Raw genomic sequence first — 21,747 nt, 5'->3', positions numbered from 1 at the left:
TGGACGGACATGCAATATGGAGCCGTTTCTTTGCCATGCCTCCCCCCCGCCCGTGTGGGCTGAATAGGCTACAAATGGAGCGTGCTTTGTCCACGTTTTATCCATTTCCTCAGTGCCTTGTCTTTCCAAGCACTGCTTTCTTTTCTAGGCCAACATGAGCGACTGTATGCACTAGCTTACCACCTGATTTTTATTTTGTAGTAAAGAATATTTGCTTCAGCTCTTATCTTTATAACAAATTAGCATCAAGACAATGACCGTGCTGTTTCAGTGCAATCCTGCACTGGTCATGAGGCCAAAATCCAACCTGACAAGAGTGCAACCTTGTTCAGCGTCATTAATTCCTTCCAGAACGTTCGACTCTAACCGGAACGGACGAAAATCCAATCAATCCGTTCCACAACGGCAAAAATTTGAACAATTTTACAATTATTCAATTACAACAATGAATGAATGAATGAAAGGCGTAAATGAACATTGAAGCTTACTTTGACCTTCTTGGAAGACGTGATTGTTGACGTGAGTGAAAACAGGAAGGTGGTGGTGGTGGTTGATCTCGCTGCCACATTGTTACTTTGGGAGCAGTAAAAGGTGAACGTAACCTTAAATGTTAATTAAAGCCTTTCATTCATCATTTATGTGTATTTACAATCGTTTGATGCATGTAAAACTATTTTTGAAGAAGTATAAAAACTGGGCGTGCACAATAATTATAGGGCCAATATGACGGGATTAGGATGTCAAACCGATAAATCCGATAACATTAAAAATAGCTCCGATAATTTAAATAAAAAAAAAAAAGGCTCCACTGAGGCGAGATTACCCATACAGCGGGAGTGAGCAAATCAAGCGCTCCTTTCCTCTCCTGCCTGTGACGTTAACAGCCTGTCGTAACTTCCCCCGAGCTTGTAAACAAACACTTTCTGAGGAAAACGTTTCACGTGCTAGTTTTACCAAATGCTACGCAATTAGGGGGTGGGGGCAAGAAGGACTGGAACAAATTAGGATTTGACCAACTGTATCTGCTGATTAGTCCTAATGAAATATCATGACATTACTACTACCACATCACTACTATCAGGAGAACCAGAGTATAGAGCAGAGGAAGCCACCTGCTGTGGCCCAGAAAGGTGTACTGTATTCGGGCACTCCACTCCAAGCAGCTGGTGTGATGCCACAGAGGTCTCTGGCAAAACTTCTGCACTTTTCCAACGTTGCGGCGCTGGCGTTTCAGGTGGCTGAGAAGGTTTCTTGTGCGCGTTGTTTGTTTGTTTTTTCCCCCTAATCGCAGAGCATCTGTGTAATGTTTTGTTTATTGGTATGACTAACTTGTCAAAGATTTTGTCATTGAGTGAGATGCTCCAGTGGATTTGATGAACGAGGTTTCACCAAAAACAGTTTTCTTGATTTATTAACAAGTTTACATTTTTTCCCAGTGCTGACAGCTTTTGCTACATACTTTGGTGTGGTACAGTGGGACATTTAGTTTTCTGTGGAAAAGGCTAACATTGCCAGGAGGAGCACAGTGTAAAAAAAAAACAATGATTCACTTCAGCCTTCGTGTCAACGTGAGCAACACGGGATTAGTCTCTTGTGTATTCCCAAAGTGTTCTCCCAGTCACGACATTCCAGGAATATTGATAAGACACAAAAAGGCCAAATGTTTCCAATGTTGGCCAGTAGTTCACAAATCAATGATGCATTTTTTTTTTTGTATCCCTCGTTACGTAAAGTTAGCTAAAAGCACCTTGTCGTTAAGTTCACGCCTGCTGCAGTGCTTCTGATCCCAACTGAGGTCCAAGGGTTGGGCTAAACATTAAACTTCCCCAGTCTCCAAAAAAGGAAAACAGGGAGACAGCTAGCACAGACAGAGCATGACACAAGTACAAAAAATCTTCTATGTACAAATGAATGACATTTACAGCAATCTCTTCTCTTGGAAAGGTGTCTTGCCGGGTCCCACGGTGGCACATCAGACATGATCATCTGGCAAGAGCACTGAGATGAAAGGCCATTTCATTGGTGCACAACGTCCCACTTTCCAACACCGTGCGTTGGAAAAGTTCAGCCCAAAGTATGTGCTTCAAGGAAACAAACAAACAAAAAAAAAAAAACAGTTGTCATCTATGATTTGCTCTCCCACTCACACGTGTTCTAAGAGAGTGAGAGTGAAAACAAATCAGCACAAGTACACCCAGGACATGAAAATATATATTTATAATATATATAAAATGTCTATTTAATCCCATATGTACACTTTTCACAAGACGCGTGCGGATCGCGGTCCTCGGGGTTGAAGCACTGCTTCATTGGGTAATGCTCAAATACGCGCAAAAATGCAAAGAAAAAAGTGTCAAAAATGACAAAAACAAGAACCTCCACTGTAAAAAAAAAAAAAAAAAATCAGCCGTAGTAGACATATCCACATCCAAGGGTGTACTCCAGTGGACGTATCCAGCGGTGTACAGCAGCTTCTGATAAGGTGGTGTTCCACTTTGCAGGTGGATGGCAGGGCAAGCGACAGTAGAAGTGCTGAAGCGGCGTGAGGACTCTTCTAGGTCTAGTAGATGACCTCGTAGACGGTGGCCTTCTTGTCACCAGAACCCGTCACGATGTATTTGTCGTCCGCTGAGATGTCACAGCTGAGGACGGAGGACGACTCCTTGGACTGCACAAATAGAAGACCCGCCCCCCCCGTCACTACAAACGCTGAGATCATCCTACATTCATGCACTCAGGTGAAAGGTATCCAAGGAGTTCAGCTGCGACACATCAAATGGTGTACAACGGTACCTCGGTTAGCGCGTCTTACGGTTAACATCCAACATTTTTGCCTACAGTAAATTTTGCCTTGGCTTACGTTCGCCCGCTTGTTTAGCGTCCAAAATGTACATCATTTTTCTATAGGAAAATTAGATTTGGTTAGAGTCTGTTTTGGTTTGAGTGGGACAGTCTGTAATGAATGAATGATGTTAACCAAGGCACCGCTGTATGCTAAATCCCCGATGCATTGCTGGATATGAATACCTGGAATATGCTGGCACCATAGGGAGTCCTCCATGCGTTCAGCAGATTGTCTTTCCCTGTGCTCACAAACCATTTGCCTGCAAATACACAATGAATGTCTTGAGAATATAATCAACATTCTAAGCACGCAATCTGGTTAGTGAGTCTTCCAGAAGAACAATATTACTGCATAATAAGACTAGCGATGGCCATAAAAACCTAATAGGGGACAACAGCGCTGCATAAATGATGAGTCATGCCATTTCCAGTCAATTATTCAGATCAGCTTGTGATTAATTACCCAAATGGCTCGTTGATTATTGGTGTAATGAATGGCAGCAAGAGCCCAGAAGAAGCATCGTGTTAATAAACCAGCTCTGTAGTGGACGAAACACCACACCGTTGCAAGTGGGGGGGGGTCTTCCAGCAGAAATGAATACTTTTGGGGGGAGAGCTGGGGTGGGGGTGCCGCGATGATGAAATGTCATTGGCTTGCAGTTTAATTTTGCAACCAATGTGTCCACAGTAGGACATTTTCTCAATGGGTCTGTTTGTTCAATCACAGCTTCCATGCTAATCCCATTGGCTTCTAGAGAGTCTCTCAATCTCTGGTCTCTCTCTCTGTCTCAGTCTCTCCTTTGCAGTCTCTCAGCAAAAATCCACAAATTTGCAGGGCCGTCAATGCTAAATCGCCAATGTGTGGGGCTCGGCTCTACTGTAAATTGTAAACTCCTATTCACCTGAAGCCCAATCATACGGTGGTGTGGTGTGTTGTCTTTTGCACAGCCAAGCAAATCAACCAAATGTGTGTCAACATGCAAGAAATAACGTTTGGTACCACAGTAGGCGAACTTGAGTGAGAGGACGCAGCTTTCGTGCAGATGTAATTGGTACTTGTCAGGCTTGGTGTGGTGCAGCACCTCCACGTTGCTACTCTCCATGCCCACAGCCAGCCATTCTCCCGTGGGACAGTAGCCCAGAGAGAAGATCTGAAACAAGGACAAAGTAGCAGATTATTAGCAACTTTTTTGTTTTTTTTAAATCATTGCAACCTCTGAATTTTGAAAGGCTGATCAATTTGGAATTTGGAACGGCAGCTTGGACGACATGTCAACGACTCACCCGAGCATTACGTCCTGTTCATTCATTATGCAACTTAACAGTGGTTAACTTAGGAAAAGTGCAATTTTGCCCATCATCATCCACAGTCCTAATGTGAGACATGGACACACATCTTTCTCTTTTCTGTGCGTTCTAAAGATATAAAAACAGCTAAAAAGAGGCAGCTAAGAATGCACGTAATGAGACACACCTATTCCGCCTAGAAAGTTGGAAAAAAAAACTCTAAAAAGCACAAACAAAGCCGCATTCACATAATATGACCTGCATATTAACCAAGCTATAGCAACATTGTTATTGTTATTAACATTTTTACGCCTAAGAACTACATTACTAGCGTAGTGACACCTCGCCACACCACACCGGCTAGTGAGTAGCTTCACTGCACATACACTCGCTCACAACGCCTCAGGCCACTAGTGAAAGGTAACGCTACATATTGGAGCTGCCGGCACTGCTGCTGTGGTTTTGTTTTTGAGTTTGGAAAAGTTAACGCTAGGTGTAGCGTTGCTTTCTATGTTGCTATGTGAAATCAATGCACCCAGGAAGGAAGCCCTGCTCATGCTTTAAATGACCAAAATGGGGCGAAGTACTGTAAGTATTCCATGTTATCATGAATGTTCCTGATACTACATGCTCACAGCATGGATAGAAAACCATACAACCTCGTTGGAGGTTCTTTAATAGCAGGCTTTCTAGGCGGAATAGTTGTGTCCTCTTTTTAGCTGTTTTTATATATTTAGAACGCACAGAAAAGCGAAAGACGTGTGTTCATGTCTCACATACAGTAAGGCTTGTGGATGATGGACAAAATTCCCCAAAAAGGTGTACTTTTCCTTTAAGAATGTTAAAATTGTACTTTGTCAGTATATTTAATAAAGGTTTTATGATGAGGAAAGTTTAGCTTTGGAATTGATTCATTCATGTGTTAATTATTCTTGTGGGGGGAAAAACTAATTTGCGCTCAAATGTATTGTGTGGCGGGTTCCGCTGTGAGACGAGGGCTACGTGCACACGGCAGGGTATGATGCCCAATTGGGATTTTTTGGTAAAAAGCCTTAGTCGCATTTGAAAAAATTGGAATTGTACTTTTCACACAGACATGAAAAAACGAGCTACAGGTCACAAACTGAACTGACCTGCAGTGTCAGCGTAGCCTGCGTTTAAACACTCAACTATCAGTCAATGGAATAATGGCAAAAAGATAATATAGCGGCCAACAGAAGTACAGCTAGCCAGCCCTGCCTCTCTGACACAGGTAAGTCCATGCCCCCGCATCACACCAATGCCCACATGCCCGGCGCTTCTCAGTGCTTCTAACCAATGGGAACGTCTCCTACATCAGTGACAGGTGAACGTGTTTGCTCAGGCTGGTCTCTACCTGTGAGGTGAAGTCGTGTTGCTGGAGTTGCCGTCCTTCTCTCAAATCCCAGGAGCGGACTGTGTTGTCCAACCCCCCGGTCCAGAGCTTGGTCCCGTCATGGGAGATGTCGATACAGCTGGCGCCATCTGTGTGGCCCTGGAACTGCCTGGAATAAGACAGGCCTCTCCGCTTTAATCACCATTCTTAAAATACTTCCAGGTGTGGTTTTCTAAGACGTTTTTATTGACATGTTGGGAGTACTGACCTGACGAGGGTCTGATTATGGAGGTCCCACACAGCTATGTTTCCGTCCGAGCAGCAGGAGAAGCAGACCTTTGCATCGGGGCTGATGGCCAGTGCGTAGCAGGCCGGGGCAGAGGAGGTAAGCTCCGCCTTGATGCGTGGCGTCTGTGATGCCAGGTCCCAGATGGTCAGCGTGCTGGCCTCGCCACCCACGATCAGGGTGCGGCCATCAGGCAACAGCTTGCAAGAACGGATGTAATTGTCCCTGTTCTGGAGCAGAAAGGAGTGGTGAGCGTTATGAAAAAGAAATACTTCAATCCCTGTCTAGTTAACCCCACTGTTCCGTGTTCTGAAAGCCTCTGCCTGCCTATCATGTTCACGTGATGATGAGACACAGCAATGCTTCAAGATTGTGTTGAAGATCTTGGTGGAAATAAAACACCCTGACGGCTTTAGAAGAACCCTGTGAGTATTACAGGCCCTATGAACAGTGTGAAGCCACAGTATCAAAATGAGAAATGGGAAGCAGTTGAGAGGAAGCAATGAGCTGGGTAACGCCAGACAAGGTCAGCCAATCAGAACATCTTTACACAGCAGGACGTTTTTTTTCCCCCTCTGCAAAGGATTATTTCAGCAATGCACAGCCAGACACTGCTGAATTACTCACAATTCTGTCCCACTGGGATTTGGAATTGATACACAATGAGCTGTCACACACAGACTAGTAGTACTGCATATAAGACACATGCACGATATCCATCCATCCGTCTCTGAGGTCGGGTTGCAGGGGCGGCAGCCTAACCAAGGAAGCCCCGACTTCCCTCTTCCCAGGGGATCCCGAGGCGTTCCAAGGCCAGTTGAGAGACATAGTCTCTTCCCAGAGGCCTCTTTCCGGTCGGACGTGCCCTGAACACTTCCCCGGGGAGGCGTCCGGCACAGTATCTTCCCCCCCCCCAAACAGATACAATAACTCTGCTTCTGGATATGGTAACAACTGATAACATTTTTATATCTATTTTTAAAGATTTTTAATTGAACTGTAGTTTGTGCACACCTGGAGGACTCAAATTAGGATTTGACCAACTGCACCTGTTGATTTGTCCTAATCAAATATATCGTACTACCACTTCACAGCTATCTGGAGAACCAGTGTAGAGAGTGGAAGGAGCCACCTGGCGTGGCCTAAGAAGGTTCACTGTATTCGGGCACACGCTCCCAGCAGCCGGTGTGCCGTCACGAAGGTCTCTGGTAAACCTGTCTTCCACGGAAAGTGAGTGTTTGTTTAGAAGTGGGCTCAGGGGAAGTTACAGGCCGTTAATGTCACAGGCAGGAGAAAAAAGGAGCACTTGATTTGCTCACCCGCACAGTACAGGTTATTATCTCGCCTCATTGGAGTGTTTTTATTGAAAATTATCGGTTGTATTGGTATGACATAATTCCCCTCATATCGCCCTGATAATGATCATGCATCCCTAATATACAGCATGACACATCACTACTGCTTGGAAGCCAGCATACAGTATAATGCTGTCATACATAGAGTAGAAGTACTGTACATAACACATCACTACTGCTTGGAAGCCAGCATACAGTATAATGCTGTCATACATAGAGTAGTAGTACTGTATATAACACATCACTACTGCTTGGAAGCCAGCATACAGTATAATGCTGTCATACATAGAGTAGTAGTACTGTATATAACACATCACTACTGCTTGGAAGCCAGCATACAGTATAATGCTGTCATACATAGAGTAGTAGTACTGTATATAACACATCACTACTGCTTGGAAGCCTGCAAAAAGAAGGCATACTGCCATGACTTGTAAGAAACAATGGCATCTAATTACCAGACAGTCGAGTTGGGACACGGGGCTCTTGCTTCCCGGTTGGCTGATGTCCCAGATCTTCACGCAGCCCTTGCCGCCTGTGTAGACGTGACGTGTGGGGTTGCTGATGGTGACGGCGCACACAACTTCCCCGTGGCTCAGCGTGTTGATCTGACGAGCGTGGCGTGGGATGCCCGGGCCTATCAGTGCGTCTGGAGGGAAGGGCACAGGCTGCATCTGACCGTCTGCACTCACATGAAAAGAATAAGCCCTGCGAAGGAGGCAGGAGGGGAGAGAGATTAACTTGAGAAAAATGGATGTCATTTTAAAAAATCTACAGTTTTCAGTGCCAATATGTCATAAAAGCTCAAATACGCACGGTTTCCCTCCTGAAATGGAAGTGAGGCTGGCTGGCAGGCCTGGAGCTCTCATGTGGGGGTGAGGGTCAAACCCCGCCTGCATCAATAAAGAAACACATTCAAAACAAATGATATAAATTGGAATATTATAAAACTGAAATTGGGAATGATGCCTGAGAAAGCCCCACACGAATGTTTCCAGGCAAAGGCGTGGATTCTACGACATCTACTCAAACAGAGAAGCTTTACACAAGATAACACTACATCCCACTTGCTAATACTAATGAAAACCTGGTAGATTTTCAAACATGAGATTCGTTTCGGGGAAGAGGCTTTTTTTAAGCCTTTAGAATTCTAACTAGCAAACATCAAAGTGATGGGAGCTCAGCGGTCTTTGTTACTTTTTCATGACGTACACACGAGGCTGTAGTCAGAGGAGTTATGGAAATACAGTATGAATACTTTAAGTGCCTCAAAGTCATTTGGCAAATACGTTGTACAGCCTGGAGCTGAGATGACCGGCCTTTGCTTGTGGAAAACTGATTAGCATACAAACAGAATGTGTGGAACAGACAATTACAAATACTACAGTACATTCATGCTACAAATATTTACAATTGGTGAGCGTCCATAAGCAGCAGCCGCAGCGGCCGCACTCATCTGAGGTGAAATAAGGCCAGGGTAGACACCCGGACTGGTCAGGGAGCCGTTCATTTCATGGTGACCCATCATGGCAAAAGGCGTGGCGTAGGAACCCGCAATAGACAGGGGTGTGCGAAGGGCAGGGGCAGCTGGACAGGACAAAAGATCATTTCAGTCAATTACATGAAATCGTTTTACACACTTGGTTCCTGGAACGTATGTCTGGGGGAACCATCGTTGGGTAAAACATACATTCCCTATACATTCACCCTGTCATTTTGAGGATTTTTGATTAAAACAAAAAATATATACTGTGTATTTTTATTGTTTTTGGATTTTATTATTAGATTTTTTTCATTTTATTTTATTTACATCTAAAATGGACCCTGACATTATTTATCAACTTTGCTTCAATATCTTGTATATTGTGATTATATAAATTTGCCATATGACATTTGTAGTTCATGGCGCCACACATGACAAGCTCGCGCTCACTTTTCAGTCTCATTTCCGGAAGTGACACCATCGGATGCCAGGTGCTGCTGATGAGCTCTCTGGAGGTGACATGGGCCTATCATCAAAACACCAATGAAGGAGGGTGCCCGCCTGATGACCCTAATGAAGTTTTAAACCCACCCCCCTCCTCCTGCCCTTACGCAAGGGTGGGAAGCGGGGAGGCTGAGCGACGACCTGGTGGGTGGTGCAGTTTTTGGTCCCAGGTCGGCATCTTACTGCCTAGCTCATCCATTTTTGTCTTAAATCCTCCTCTTTTGGAAAAGAAAATGTTAACAGGTATCACTTGGATATGATGAACATCCAGCAGCAGCACAACATTTTGGCATGACTACTATTTTGATGATAAATACACTGAACCAAGTTGACGATCCACCTCAAGAAGCATTTGTTTACTCTGCTTTAGCTGAGAGGTGTCACACCGATGACAGACTAGTTTGTCATGGCTGGCGGAATCAACTATAAATGTAATTTTCGCAAATTTACCGTTCACTTTCAAAATCAAACAATGTGGAGCATAATTACAAACAATATATAACATATTTAAGCAAAGTTGGTGAATCATGTCAGGGCCCATTTAAATTAGAAATGCTCCGATCCATTTGCGGAAAATTCGGTGAAAAAGCATCGGCATATGCCAATGAATGCCTTTCGACGGCGATCACCTGTGGCTCATACTACTGCAGCGATCCCTGCATGCAGCGAAGTGTCTTCTCCTGACGTCTTGGGTAGCATCCCCCCCACCCTTTCCTTTGCATTGTGCAGGCGTGCCAAAACAAACATGTCTGCCGTGTGGGACTTAACTGCCAAAACATGCCGTGAAAAATATCTGGCGGGGGTAGCATGTTAAAAAGCTTTAATTTAATACGGCATTTGAAGAACAGACACTTGACAGAGTATGGTGAGTTTTCGAGGCTCACGGTGTGATCATCAGTGGCTAACGCAGCCAAGACGCATGCTGGACAACACTCGCATGTGCGTGACAGTCAGAAAGCATAAAGTACCAATAATTGACAGCTCTAATAGTAATGAAAGTTGGAGATGTTGGAGAAGTTAAGCAGGACAGATATCTATCCGTACATGCATACAAATCCATATGATTGGTATCGGTATCGGCCGACTTCACTCATGGATGAACGGTATCGGAAACGGCAGAGTAAAACCCTGATTGGAGCATCCCTAGTGAGTACATTTCATCCTGTAAAATGCGTTTAATACGTGTGTGAGGCATATTGAAGAGAGAAGGGCTCTGGAACAGTCATTCTTATTGCAAATGTTGATCCGAAGTCGGAGGAGAACGTCAAGAAGCTACCAGGAAGATTTTGGGGGGATGGAGCCATGTGTAACCCCAAGCAGGAAGTGTAACCCCTGTGTAAAGTGTAGCTCTACCGTACATAAACATGAGTGTAGTTTATTCCCACCTCCAAACCACTAGCAAGACCACAAACTATTTTGCTGTTAGGCAAACTCAGTTTTCAGTTGAGTGTTTTGTACCTAATGCTTCCATTCCGGGCGGTTTGCCCATTGTCAGAGGCCTGAGTCCAGGTGTGGTGCTAGTTCCTGGTGTGGGAGCCTCATTCCTGGGCGTGGGTGTGTTGGACTTCAGGCTTGGTGTTGATGACTTGTCATTCTAAAACCAAACCAAACAAACACCTTTTAGTTGTTTTGCAAATGTCTTGTGTAACGTGTCCTCAAGTAACACACCTGGCTGCTTCAAAACAAAAGCAGGCCGTTGAGAATACTCCCACTGGCGAGGAAATCCAGAGTGAATCTGAGTAGACGGCTCAGGATAATCCAATCTAACTCAGACAATTCATTCCAGTCATGGTTTGAGTGCTTGGTGTCGGGGTCGAGGCATAAACCTTTGCTAAGAAGTCAAGCTTGTTAAACGTAGCTGGACAAGCTAGAATAATTAAGCTTTTGCTTCCTTTCTCAATCAAGAGGGAAACAGCGGCGTTTGTAGTTGCATGCATTTTGGCTCCGCCTTGTCCCGCAATTTGCCATGGCAATGCGTTTCAATAGTTTATGTATTTATGGACGAGTTTGCGCACTTGTTATGTTCTATTTATGCATAAATGACGCACTTGGCACACAATTCATGACTGAAAATGGTGCGCATTGGCATGAAATGTCATTCATTTCTTTATGTGTTTATTTATAAACACTGTTTGCGTCCTGTTTACGCATATACCACGCACTTGGCATGAAATTCATGACCAAAAATGGTGCACATTGGCACGAAATGTTATTTATTCATGTATTTATTATTTTATAATGTATTTATAAACACTGTTTGCATTCTGTTTACGTACATATTGCACACTTGGCACGCAATTTGTGACGGAAAATGGCGCACATTGGCACGAAATGTCATTTATTTATTTATAAACAGTGTTTGCGTTCTGTTTACACATAAACCGCACATTTGGCACTCAATCCGTGACCGAAAATGGTGCGCATTGGCGAAATGACAACCCGCGTACGCGCGACGCAAATTGCTCGCACATTGGTATGCATTCACACCGCCACTTCCTGTAGTCGTGGCATTATTTGTGTCCCGCTGCATCCCGCGTGACGCCACGCAACAGCAGGCATCAGCCCATAGCTTCATTAATTCCTCTATTTCCAGGTATTGAACTCCAGAATAGAAGCTTATGCATAAAAGAAAGGTAAGATAGAGAATGTGCAAAGAGCAAGAAGGAGGCAATAAACTAGAAAAAAAAAAGGCAGCTGACAATTTGGGAGAGGGAATTGCTGACTAGAAGACATTGCTTTGGGCATTATGATCACTTCAACAGAAAAATCACCAGGAAGATCCAAGAGGCTACAGAAATGACTTGCGAATCTTGTGATTGTGATTTCTGTAATGTTTTACTTGAAAATGTCATCCAAAAAAATTTTAATAAATACATTTTATCGTGTGAAGAAATAGAGAGCCATAGATTCCCTACCCCTGGTTTACACATACTTACACCTGTTTACCACCAATTTAGTCACTGGCACGCAAAATTGCGTACCATTGCGGGGGACAAAGCGCGTGCAAGTGTAAACGCAGCTAAAGTCAGGATTTAATGAGGGATGTTGGGAGTGCAGTCATGTGGACTACAAATCCTTAACAGAATAGTTCATGTCAAACCAGTGGAACCGGACAATTTGCCTTCTTTGTCCAGGTTGCTGCCTTGGAGGGGTGGGGGGTGATGGAGGAAGAGATGAGAGGAAACAAGGAAGGAAAAGGCGGCACGTCTCGGAGTTATTTATAGCCCCGGTGAGGAAGAAACCACTGTTTATTGGCTAAGCCATAAAGGCGATTGAGAGAAGTAAGCCGCAGGGTTTGATTTCCACAGCGTGCATCGACCCACTGCCCCTTCAAGCTCCTCATAGTAGCTAACTGCTAAGCCTCCTGGATACCAGGCCTTCACACAAACACCCACTTCACTTGACAAATACCCTTTTATAACCCTTTACCCCCCTCCAGACCACCACATCTTTTCACCCAGTCCATTTTTTTTTATTTTAGTTTTTTTTCGAAAGAGTGTCACTCACAGCCATGTGGGCGTGGTCCTTTGCTTTGGAGGATGGTGTACTCCCTGAGGATGCCACGGAGGCAGGGCTGTTGGGCGCCGCGTCTTTTTTTAGGACTCGTGATTTGTCCAGGCCGTTCTCCGGAGGAGAGTGAGCAGGGCTCGCCCGAGGGGTGGCCGGATCCTACAGAGTTAAATGAGATAGACGAGGAGAGAGACTGAGCAAACAGACCGGAGGAGAGCGACTGGCATGTGCATGTAGGTCAAACAAACTGGGGCCTCATGTGCAAACACAGATAATATATATACTTGTGTGTGCTCAAACACTCCTCATTCACCTGCTCCTTCTTATCATTGTCTTATTTTATGCATGAATGCCAAAAGAATTACAACAAAGAATCCTTACGCACACACACGCACACGCACTAACACACACACACACAAGCACAGACTTATTGGCAACAATGTAGATGGTACTGATTCTCCCCCCCCCCCCCAGACAGCTGTGTTTAGTCTCCATGCAACATTCACACTGAGGAATGTGGCTGAGCAGCTTTGTCGTAAAGCAGTCTCACCTCATTGGAAACATCCACCACTAAGTCATCGCTCTTGTCTCCGTCACTGTCCTGAAATGAAGGCATGTCAGAAGTAAACAGAAATACATACTTGAATAATGACTATTGTGTTGTACAGAGGGAGTACATTTCACTAACTTAAGTTTCAATCACAAAAGTAGACTCCACCGTCCAACAGTGGATCATTTCAAATCAAGTAGTGTGTGGTATGTGTGAAAGGAATAATAAGTAGAATATGTTTTCAGGCTATGTTAGCCTCGCCTAGCTGGACTTACAGAGGACATGATTATATGGACAAAAGTATAGTTCTCAATCAATTTTAATCAACTAGGAGTTGGGTTAGTTGTAGGGAGGTCTCATATACAGTAGGCCAACTGATATTGGCATAAAAAATAAAAATGGTCTCAAAATAATGTTGACAATAATATCGTTTATCGGCAATAATGTGTCAGACAATTTAAAAAAATTGTTATCCTGAGAAGCCGAGCTGTTGCCTATATCAGTATCGGTCAATACCGGGTATCGCTAAGAAAGTTAAAGTTTGTAGGGTGACTATGAAGTGTTAGCAACGTCCATGATGAGTTTTGTAACCAAATGCATCCATTGTCTTTCTTTCTTACTTCTGGATGAGGTAATGGCAAGGTGTGGCACACGTCTGTCCATACAGTAATGGGCAAACATTCATGTTTAATGTCTGTGATGTATCTATGGTCAGTATTTACTGTTGCGTATGCCCACATAAGCAGTTTACTCACATATCTGCTCATGCTGTCCTTGTCATCCACTTTGCGTTTTTTAGGGTCAAGTCCATAATCAGACGAGCCGCGGTGCTTCTCACTTGCCGCCCGCAGGCTGTCTGACGGTGACACGGAATTATTCTGCAAACAACACAGCACAGCTGTATAAGTGCACACCAAAGGATGACAAATCTTTAATTCTTTACATGGAAAGGAAACTAACTGGGCCTCCATTCTGTCATTTTCCTCCATCTTGGCACTGATGGCAAGTCATGAATGGACTTTCTACTGAAGGAAAGTGCCAGATGTAAGGGATGGAGAAAGCACTGCTCTGCCACTGCTAGCCAATACTTAAGTCTAGACATGACTCTGGGATCTATTCTTCACTGGCAATGTTGACTAAAGCCAAGTAAGTGCAGAGGGGCGCTGGACTGAACCAGACTGATTTGGGATAGAAGTGGAAAGAGAGGACGGGGAGGGGGGTGGCATCTGAGAAAAGCCATCATCATTCTAGAAAGAGGAAAACAGTAGCGCCTAAAGCAAAGCGAAACCCAGGACAGATCGAGGCGCTGAGAGCAAAGGACAGCCGAGGACATGTTTGTGTTCAAACACATCCTGACTAACCCTCAAAGGGAAATATTCAGAGACACGCTTGGAGCAGCTTGAACAAGTTGAAACCAAACAAGGATATGAGAGAACATAGTAGACCTTATCAACTTGAAATATGCAAGTACATGCAAATAAACGCTAAAAAAGTTAATAAGTGCAGGAGAGTATGCGCTGCGTGTGCAGAGACAATAGATCGCTAAAGGACCGACAGCGAAGTTCATCAGAAAAAAAATCCCCAGTGGAAATGAAGGCATAGAAAGGAGGCCATGGAGGAATTGGAGAAATGAGTGCATTGTGTAGACACAATGAGGAGGGTGTCACCAACAGGGAAACGGGAATAAAGCAGGCAGAGAAAGGAGGTGAAAAAAAACGACGAGAGCAAAAAGAAAAGAAACTTGGCAAGCAATGAGAGCATAGCAGTGTGGCAATGAGCATTCTCCCCACTAGCGGGAATGCCCACATGAAGCGGCACTCTTTCAGTCGCTGCTAACAGGGTTTTGTGGTCTGGGCACCGTGGGGGAGGCACAGCCAAACGAGCTGACATTGATGAAGGGCAGGGGGTGTTCACGCTTTTTCAGCCTGCGAGCTAATTTTAAAATGACCAACGATCTATATTTACGATATTTACAAATATGAGTATTTCTGTACGTTGTACAATGTATATCAGGGGTACATGCACTTTTTGGGGATGCACGTTACAAGCCAATACGATCTCTCTCGTACTATAAAACATATATGCTGTACATATAAAATCTAACCGGTAAAGTTTAAAACTACTAGAGCATATTAGAATGTCTCGTGGGCACTAAGCCCGGGACGATAATAAATGAATTAATCACGCAGTAAAAGAAAATGAACTGGATATTTTTTTTCCCCGTATTCCTCGTCTCCCGCTTCCAAACAGGCAGGAAGAAGGTTCACTCTGTGCATTGCGTTCAGCACATCGGTGTGTTTATTCTTCCATTGAACAACGGCATGAACGGAGTGAGCCCTCTTCTCGTTCATACAGTCTCTTTGTCTCGGTGGGTGGAGGCGGGGGCGCTAGCATACACACAGTGCACAAGAGTGTAGCCTCAAGAACAAAGCAAGCTAATGCAAGGTAGTAAACATTTCATTAGTACATTGCAGTATATTGTCATACATGTTTATATTTTTTCGTTGTACTTTTTTGTACTTAAATTATGTTAAAATCTCACCTGGTCTCGTTCACCCAATCATGTATATCGTCTCGTCTCGCGAAAAGAGTGTCTCGTGACATGTATTTCGGATTTCACACTGACCGTTTCAAAGTTTACAGGTAATCAAAGTCGATGATATCATTCAATAATTCACACTTCAATTCAATATGGCAATAAAGATAATTACACATATTGTTCAATAGTCGTGTACATAACCTGGCTAGTATGCGAGTCCAAAAAGCTACATAGTGTTGATTATACACACGCTTCATGTATTACGTCCACTTAGCATTTATCAAACATGACCAATATACAAGAAATGAAAAGGATTACGCTAAAGACAATGTAGCCAAAGTCAAGGCAACATATTAAAAAGGTTCCATCAATGGGCCAATTTTCGAGTTCATCATGAAACTGATTGGTATAGTGGAGTTCGTGACGGGAAGCAAAGCCATCAAACAATTGATATTTGTTTCTCCATAACTAGCCGCTACAAGTGAACGGATAACTTTTATTATAAATTTAGGCATATTAATGCTGAGTTTATCCATAATAGAACAATAAAGATGAAAGTTGCATCTCCGTGTGTAGATTGAGACATCTGTTCACCACTCAATCTTAGCTGCAGGGGTAGGAACAGCGAATCAGGAGGGGAGCTTAACGTCAGCCGACTGATGTCATGTGACATCTACAAAGAGACGTTTATATGATCGACCCAAACTACCTTCGCGATCGACGGGTAGCTCACGATCGACATAATCGGAAACCCCGACGGAGGTTGATGAGAGAATTCCGAGGCATGGAAGTAGTCATGGGAAAAGTCTGGGTGTGTAAAAATGAATGCTGCTCCATGCTTTCAGTTACACAAGCAACCCATTTCCCTTCTGGAAAACTGCTTTTGCCTTGGCCAGCATAGAGTCGGACTTCCTTCCCCCACCAAGACTGCAATTTGCCTCAAAGTATTCACATTTGTGCAGCAACTGCTGATCTGAGGCACAAATAGAAAGACATTGATTGGCAGAATACAGAATAATCTCTTTGTGTGCCAACCTGTGACCTTTAAAAGGGCTGCTTAGACTCAAACACCCTGTACTTTCCACCTAGCCTGGGGTTGGGTTACAACAGACAAGAGAATAGGAAGCTTTGAAGCTCGAGTGGCTGCGCACTGGAAAGAGGTGCGGCAAGATCAGGTAAACCGGCACTGGCGGGTGCTTGTCACTACGCAAGATGGAGGCACTTTGGGATCCCTTCAGAAAGGCCAGTCAATGGGAACTTAATCTGGCCCCTCCAACAGAGCATTACGCTCCAGTTATCTGAGCGCTATAATCCAGTCCAATAAACAAGGACTTGAACATGAGAGGGGGAGAGATAAAGCAGCAAGCGACAGGGATGGTGGGCTGACTGGTTGGTGTACGTAGTTAATGAGAAGAGGACCAAAAAGATGGTTTACAGAGAAAAATGTCCGGATAGAAGTAGCTGAGTAAATTCTGTAGTGGTGGAGGAAAGAATAGAAGAGCGGTCAAAGTCGCTTCTAATTGTGATGGAATTAAGAAGGTGGCTAGCTGCCTGCTAATCCTCTCCCCTTCATTGAATTAGATGCCACTTTCTTATTTGGCTAGTCAGCCACTACCTTTGTACAAGAACATCAGTGTTATGAATACATGCCGTGAGTGCAACCGTGTTCTTAATGGGGGTGTCACGAGACACAAGATTGGGTGTATGAGAACGAGACGAGACTTTAATTTTACTTATGATAATCTATTGCAATCTGCTACTTTAATTTCTACTACATTACACTCTTCTGCCCTCAGTGTGTATGCTAGCGGCCCCGTCTCCACCCACCGAGACAAAGAGACTGTGTGACTGACACAAGGGCTCACTCCATTCATGCCATTGTATGGCACAAACGTGCCAAAGTTCTGAAACCAATGCACAGAGTGAACTCTCTTCCTGCCTGCTTGGAGGCAGGAGACGAGGAGGACAGACACACATGCACACGGCAATATAGACAAAATTATTCAGTTTGTTTGAATTTATTGTGTGATTAATTCATTCATTTATTTATCGTCCCAGGCCTAGTGCCCACTAAAGAAAATGGCAACCGGAACCAGAAGTTATGTCACCTGACTATGATGTCAGTGTTTTTTTACAAAAATGATGACTGAAAGGGATAAATGAACATTTAAGTTCACTTTTACCCGCATTGAAGACGTGATTGTTGGCAAAGACAGGATGTGGCAGCAAGATCAACCACACGGATACCATCTTGCTGTTTTTGAGTCATTTAGTGTTCTTTATCAAAATGCTTCCATTTGCAACTTTCTTTGGCTCCCTTTTGGTTAGAGTACTGAGGTGAGAAACACTCTTAAATTCAAGAAACGACTCACGGCAAAACGGGAAGGTGGTGGTGGTAGTGGTTGTCTCTGGGGACAGTTGTCAAGAATCACCTTACCTTCATTGAAGGTAAAAGTCATCTTAAATGTGCCTTTATCCCGTTTGGATGTACAGTCTTTATAAGCATTTCACATTGTTTTCTGCATGTAAAACTCTAATTGTAAAACCAGAAGGACGTGTTTTGTGTTAGCGTTTATTGGCTTTTTTTGGCTTTTTTGGCTTTACATTATTTCTTATGGGAAAAACTGATTCGCGTAACGTCTGATTCAGTTAGAATTAGACTTTCTACAACTAATTGGTCTTGCAACATCTCAATACGATAATGCATGTAAATTAATTAATCACACAATAAAGGAAAATGAACTTGATCATTTTGCCGGCCTCAATATATTGCCGTGTGCACGCTTGCGTGTCTTTCAGGTAGCGCTAATCACCAGCAAGGTCAGGACACAGACAGCGAGTGGGGGCACAGAGGAAAAGCGGGAGAGTAAACGTACCGTGCTGGACTCTCGTTCTTTCAGAGGAATAGCCAAAGGTGAGTGAAAAGATGAGGGGCCAAGAGAGGGGAAAAAAGCACAAATTAGTATGGGTGTCATAATGTTTCACTGCTTTCATCAGATAAAAGTAATACATTATTCAGATCAAAGATTCATTTCATGTGCAATGCGAGCGACTATATGCATAATTCATTTTAAGACCACAGGTATCATTTATAATGAATGCGTAGCTTGTAATAGTTATCTTTATTACTGATTCATTAAATTATGTGGATAAGGAAGATACTGCTGTCTTTATACAAACCTACTCAACACATTTACAAGTGAACAGATTTCTAAATCAACATTCAATGTGTGTGCATCATGCTGTGCTCCTCACCTCTGTGCTCCAGGTCGTGATGGTTCTTCTCATCCTTTACGGGCAGATGAGCCTGGCTGCCAAGAGCTCCAAGCGCCAGCAGGCCAGAGCCAGCGCCCGTCACGGGAGGGAGGCCGGGTGGCTGCAGACCCGAGGGGTGCGGGGGTAGCTGCACGGGGGGTCCGTGGGCTGCGTGGGAGAGGTGCTGGGCCTGCAGCTGCTGTTGCTGCAAACAAGGAGAGGCAGACAAGAAGGAAGAGAGGACAAGTGGGTCGGCTGGGAAGTGAATCCATGAATGGCTGCACTCTATGCATGCATTAGAGCTGGCTTACACCAACATTACAGTATTTCTGGGCCAATCCATTTATTCATAATAACGAGCTGACAGTGGCTGCCAACAAGCAGATCCAGCTCATTCAGTAACCTCTTTCACACAGAGATCCTGCAAAATAGCAGCATCAAGCCTGTTACAGTAAACCCAGTATTTGTCTTCCATTGCCTTTTTTTTTCCACAGAACCAAGCAAAATGGGATAATGCAGTAGTTGCGTGCACCGCATCCTGCTATCAGATATTAGATGCGTGGCAATGCCAGAGCCAGAGTTGTGTTTAACGTATGAAGTAAAACCGTGATAAGTGATTTAAAAATCAAATATTTTCACAGTTAGTGCATAGAAAACCTGTTTACGACCTTCTGAATGCACTTTTAACATTATTAGAGCCCTCTAGACATGAACTAACACCCCTATAGTCACCTTTATACAGTACGGGTAAAGTCACCTATCCGAGCTATTTTTAATGTTATTGGATTCATCGGTGCGCCGCCATTGTTCCCTGATATCGATAATTATGGTGCACACCGAGATAAAACAATCTGCCTAAATTTGAAAACATTTCAAAGCCCGCTAATGGAAGAACAGACAGACATAGACGTGCAGACCCAGGAGAGCTCAGATGTCTGGCATCCAGGGCAGAGTGAGTGGATAGACAGGAGTAAAACAGCCACTCAGGCAAGAGGGAAGCAAGTGCTTTAAAACAAGGTTAAATAGCACTTATCACATCCATCAACTGCCTCTCCAAAAGAAAAAAAGCCTGATTTCTATTCTGATGCTGGATACAACCTCAATTACCTCATCCATGCATTCATTACAGTAAATAGAAAAAGATGGTACCGCATATAAAGCTTGATTTAGTAGTGGGGAATTTTCAGATCATTATTTCAAGCTGGACATAGAACCCTCCGGGACACAGAAGCATTGCTAGTAAGGTGCACGGTAATTATCGGACCGATATGTCATACCGTTAAGTCGTATAACGTTAAAAATAGCTCCGATAATTTCAAAAAAGGCTCCAATTGGGCGGGACTACCCGTACTGTGCGGGCGAGCAAATCAAATATATCAAATTCAAATATAGATAAATGAAATAAATGTAAATAAAGTACATTTAAATAAATTAATAATTTATTTAATAAGAATCATATAAAATATGACAATATGGTATCATAAGCAATAAAAAAATGAAAAGTAAAACAATAAAACCATTCAAATAAATGACTGATTATTAAGACCTACTATAAGAATGAAAATCCACAATTCACACATGGCTCCGTTTACGATCCGTCATCATTTCAACAGACAAACATTACTTCAAATGACTGAAGTATCGATATTTGGATTTGAGAATCGATTTTAGAGCGTGAAGAGCTTTGATCGGAAGTATCAATATTTCAGTATCGACCCGCACACCACCATCAAGCGCTCCTTTTTTCTCCTGCCTGTGACGTTAATGGCCTTTCATAACTTCCCCTGAGCTCACTTGTAAGCATTCACTGTTTCAGAGACATTTTGTGTGCTCGCTGCACCAAATGCGCCACGATACGACAAAATAACACAAAACACCTCATCAGCCACCTGAAACGCCAGCGTTGCGGCATTTGAAAAGTGCAAATGGTTTGCCAGAGACCTCCGTGGCGTCACACCGGCTGCTCGGAGAGTGTGCCCGAATACAGTGCACCTTGCTGGGCCACAGTAGGTGGCTCCTTCTGCTCTATACTCTGGTTCTCCTGATAGTAGTGATGTGGTAGTAGTAATGTCATGATATTTGATTAGGACAAATCAACAGGTACAGTTGGTCAAATCCTAATTTGTTGCAGTCCTTCTTAGCTCCAGTTGTGCACAAACTAAGTTCAAAATGTTCTCGGTGTCATATAGGTCTTGAGAAGCAGTTATCGGTATCGGTTTAAAAAAAAACAACAAAAAAAGATATTGTGCATCTCTAATTGCGAGTCAGTATTGTAAAGGCGTGCAGCCAAAAGCACACCCAAGGTGGAAAACAAACCCGAACAAAAGAGTAAAAAAGGGGCAGTGAGACAGAATGAATAAATAACAAGAGAAAGAAAGACTACGGGCCTGGGATCGGGGCAGGGACGTCCCTATTCAGTGTGCCTAATGAGGAGAAGCGTGCTGGGATCGTTATCAAGAAGCCTCATTAGCAAGATGTGGTTGGGCAGACGGCTAAGGGAAAAGAGTGAGAAAGAGAATGGGAACAAGGAAGAGAAGATAGGGATGGGGGGCGGTCAGGAGGTGGGCGGGGGCTTTGGGGGACTGAAAATAAATTGCTTCCAATTCAATATTCATGGGTAAAGACCTAGCTTCCTTTTACTCTTATCTTTTTTCATTATGCGTAAACGGCATTGCAGCTCAGGAAACTTCCACAGGAAACAGGCAATTAAAGTTAACTAGGCAAAGCTGGCTCCCTGCAGAACACAAACTGTCAGGCAGAGGAAGCATCAACACCAGCAA

General features: G+C 43.7%; 1 protein-coding gene across 4 annotated transcripts in view; it reads right to left on the bottom strand.

Annotated features, from left to right (window-relative positions):
* Window positions 1-1,293: 1,293 nt before the first annotated feature.
* LOC129178365 (transducin-like enhancer protein 3-B) overlaps window positions 1,294-21,747 on the bottom strand; it is a 41,844-nt gene continuing 21,390 nt past the window's right edge. Inside the window, exons 8-21 of one of the 4 annotated variants that reach the window (XM_054770528.1) lie at window positions 18,969-19,172; window positions 18,589-18,648; window positions 13,929-14,051; window positions 13,174-13,224; window positions 12,621-12,782; window positions 10,572-10,707; window positions 8,538-8,713; window positions 7,943-8,019; window positions 7,585-7,834; window positions 5,754-6,001; window positions 5,507-5,654; window positions 3,845-3,995; window positions 3,028-3,104; window positions 1,294-2,668 (exon numbers count right to left, since the gene is read on the bottom strand). In XM_054770528.1, the coding sequence (XP_054626503.1) occupies window positions 2,561-2,668; window positions 3,028-3,104; window positions 3,845-3,995; window positions 5,507-5,654; window positions 5,754-6,001; window positions 7,585-7,834; window positions 7,943-8,019; window positions 8,538-8,713; window positions 10,572-10,707; window positions 12,621-12,782; window positions 13,174-13,224; window positions 13,929-14,051; window positions 18,589-18,648; window positions 18,969-19,172 (1,971 nt within the window). In that variant the 3' untranslated portion in view covers window positions 1,294-2,560. Of the gene's footprint in view, window positions 2,669-3,027; window positions 3,105-3,844; window positions 3,996-5,506; window positions 5,655-5,753; window positions 6,002-7,584; window positions 7,835-7,942; window positions 8,020-8,537; window positions 8,714-10,571; window positions 10,708-12,620; window positions 12,783-13,173; window positions 13,225-13,928; window positions 14,052-18,588; window positions 18,649-18,967; window positions 19,173-21,747 lie in introns of all 4 variants that reach the window. The other 3 variants (XM_054770527.1, XM_054770530.1, XM_054770529.1) reach the window with 3 other exon arrangements.

The sequence above is a fragment of the Dunckerocampus dactyliophorus genome, chromosome 3, assembly GCF_027744805.1.
Source record: "Dunckerocampus dactyliophorus isolate RoL2022-P2 chromosome 3, RoL_Ddac_1.1, whole genome shotgun sequence".
NCBI lineage: Eukaryota > Metazoa > Chordata > Actinopteri > Syngnathiformes > Syngnathidae > Dunckerocampus > Dunckerocampus dactyliophorus.
Note: the sequence above shows the minus strand (reverse complement) of the source record. Positions and strands in the feature narration are given on the sequence as shown.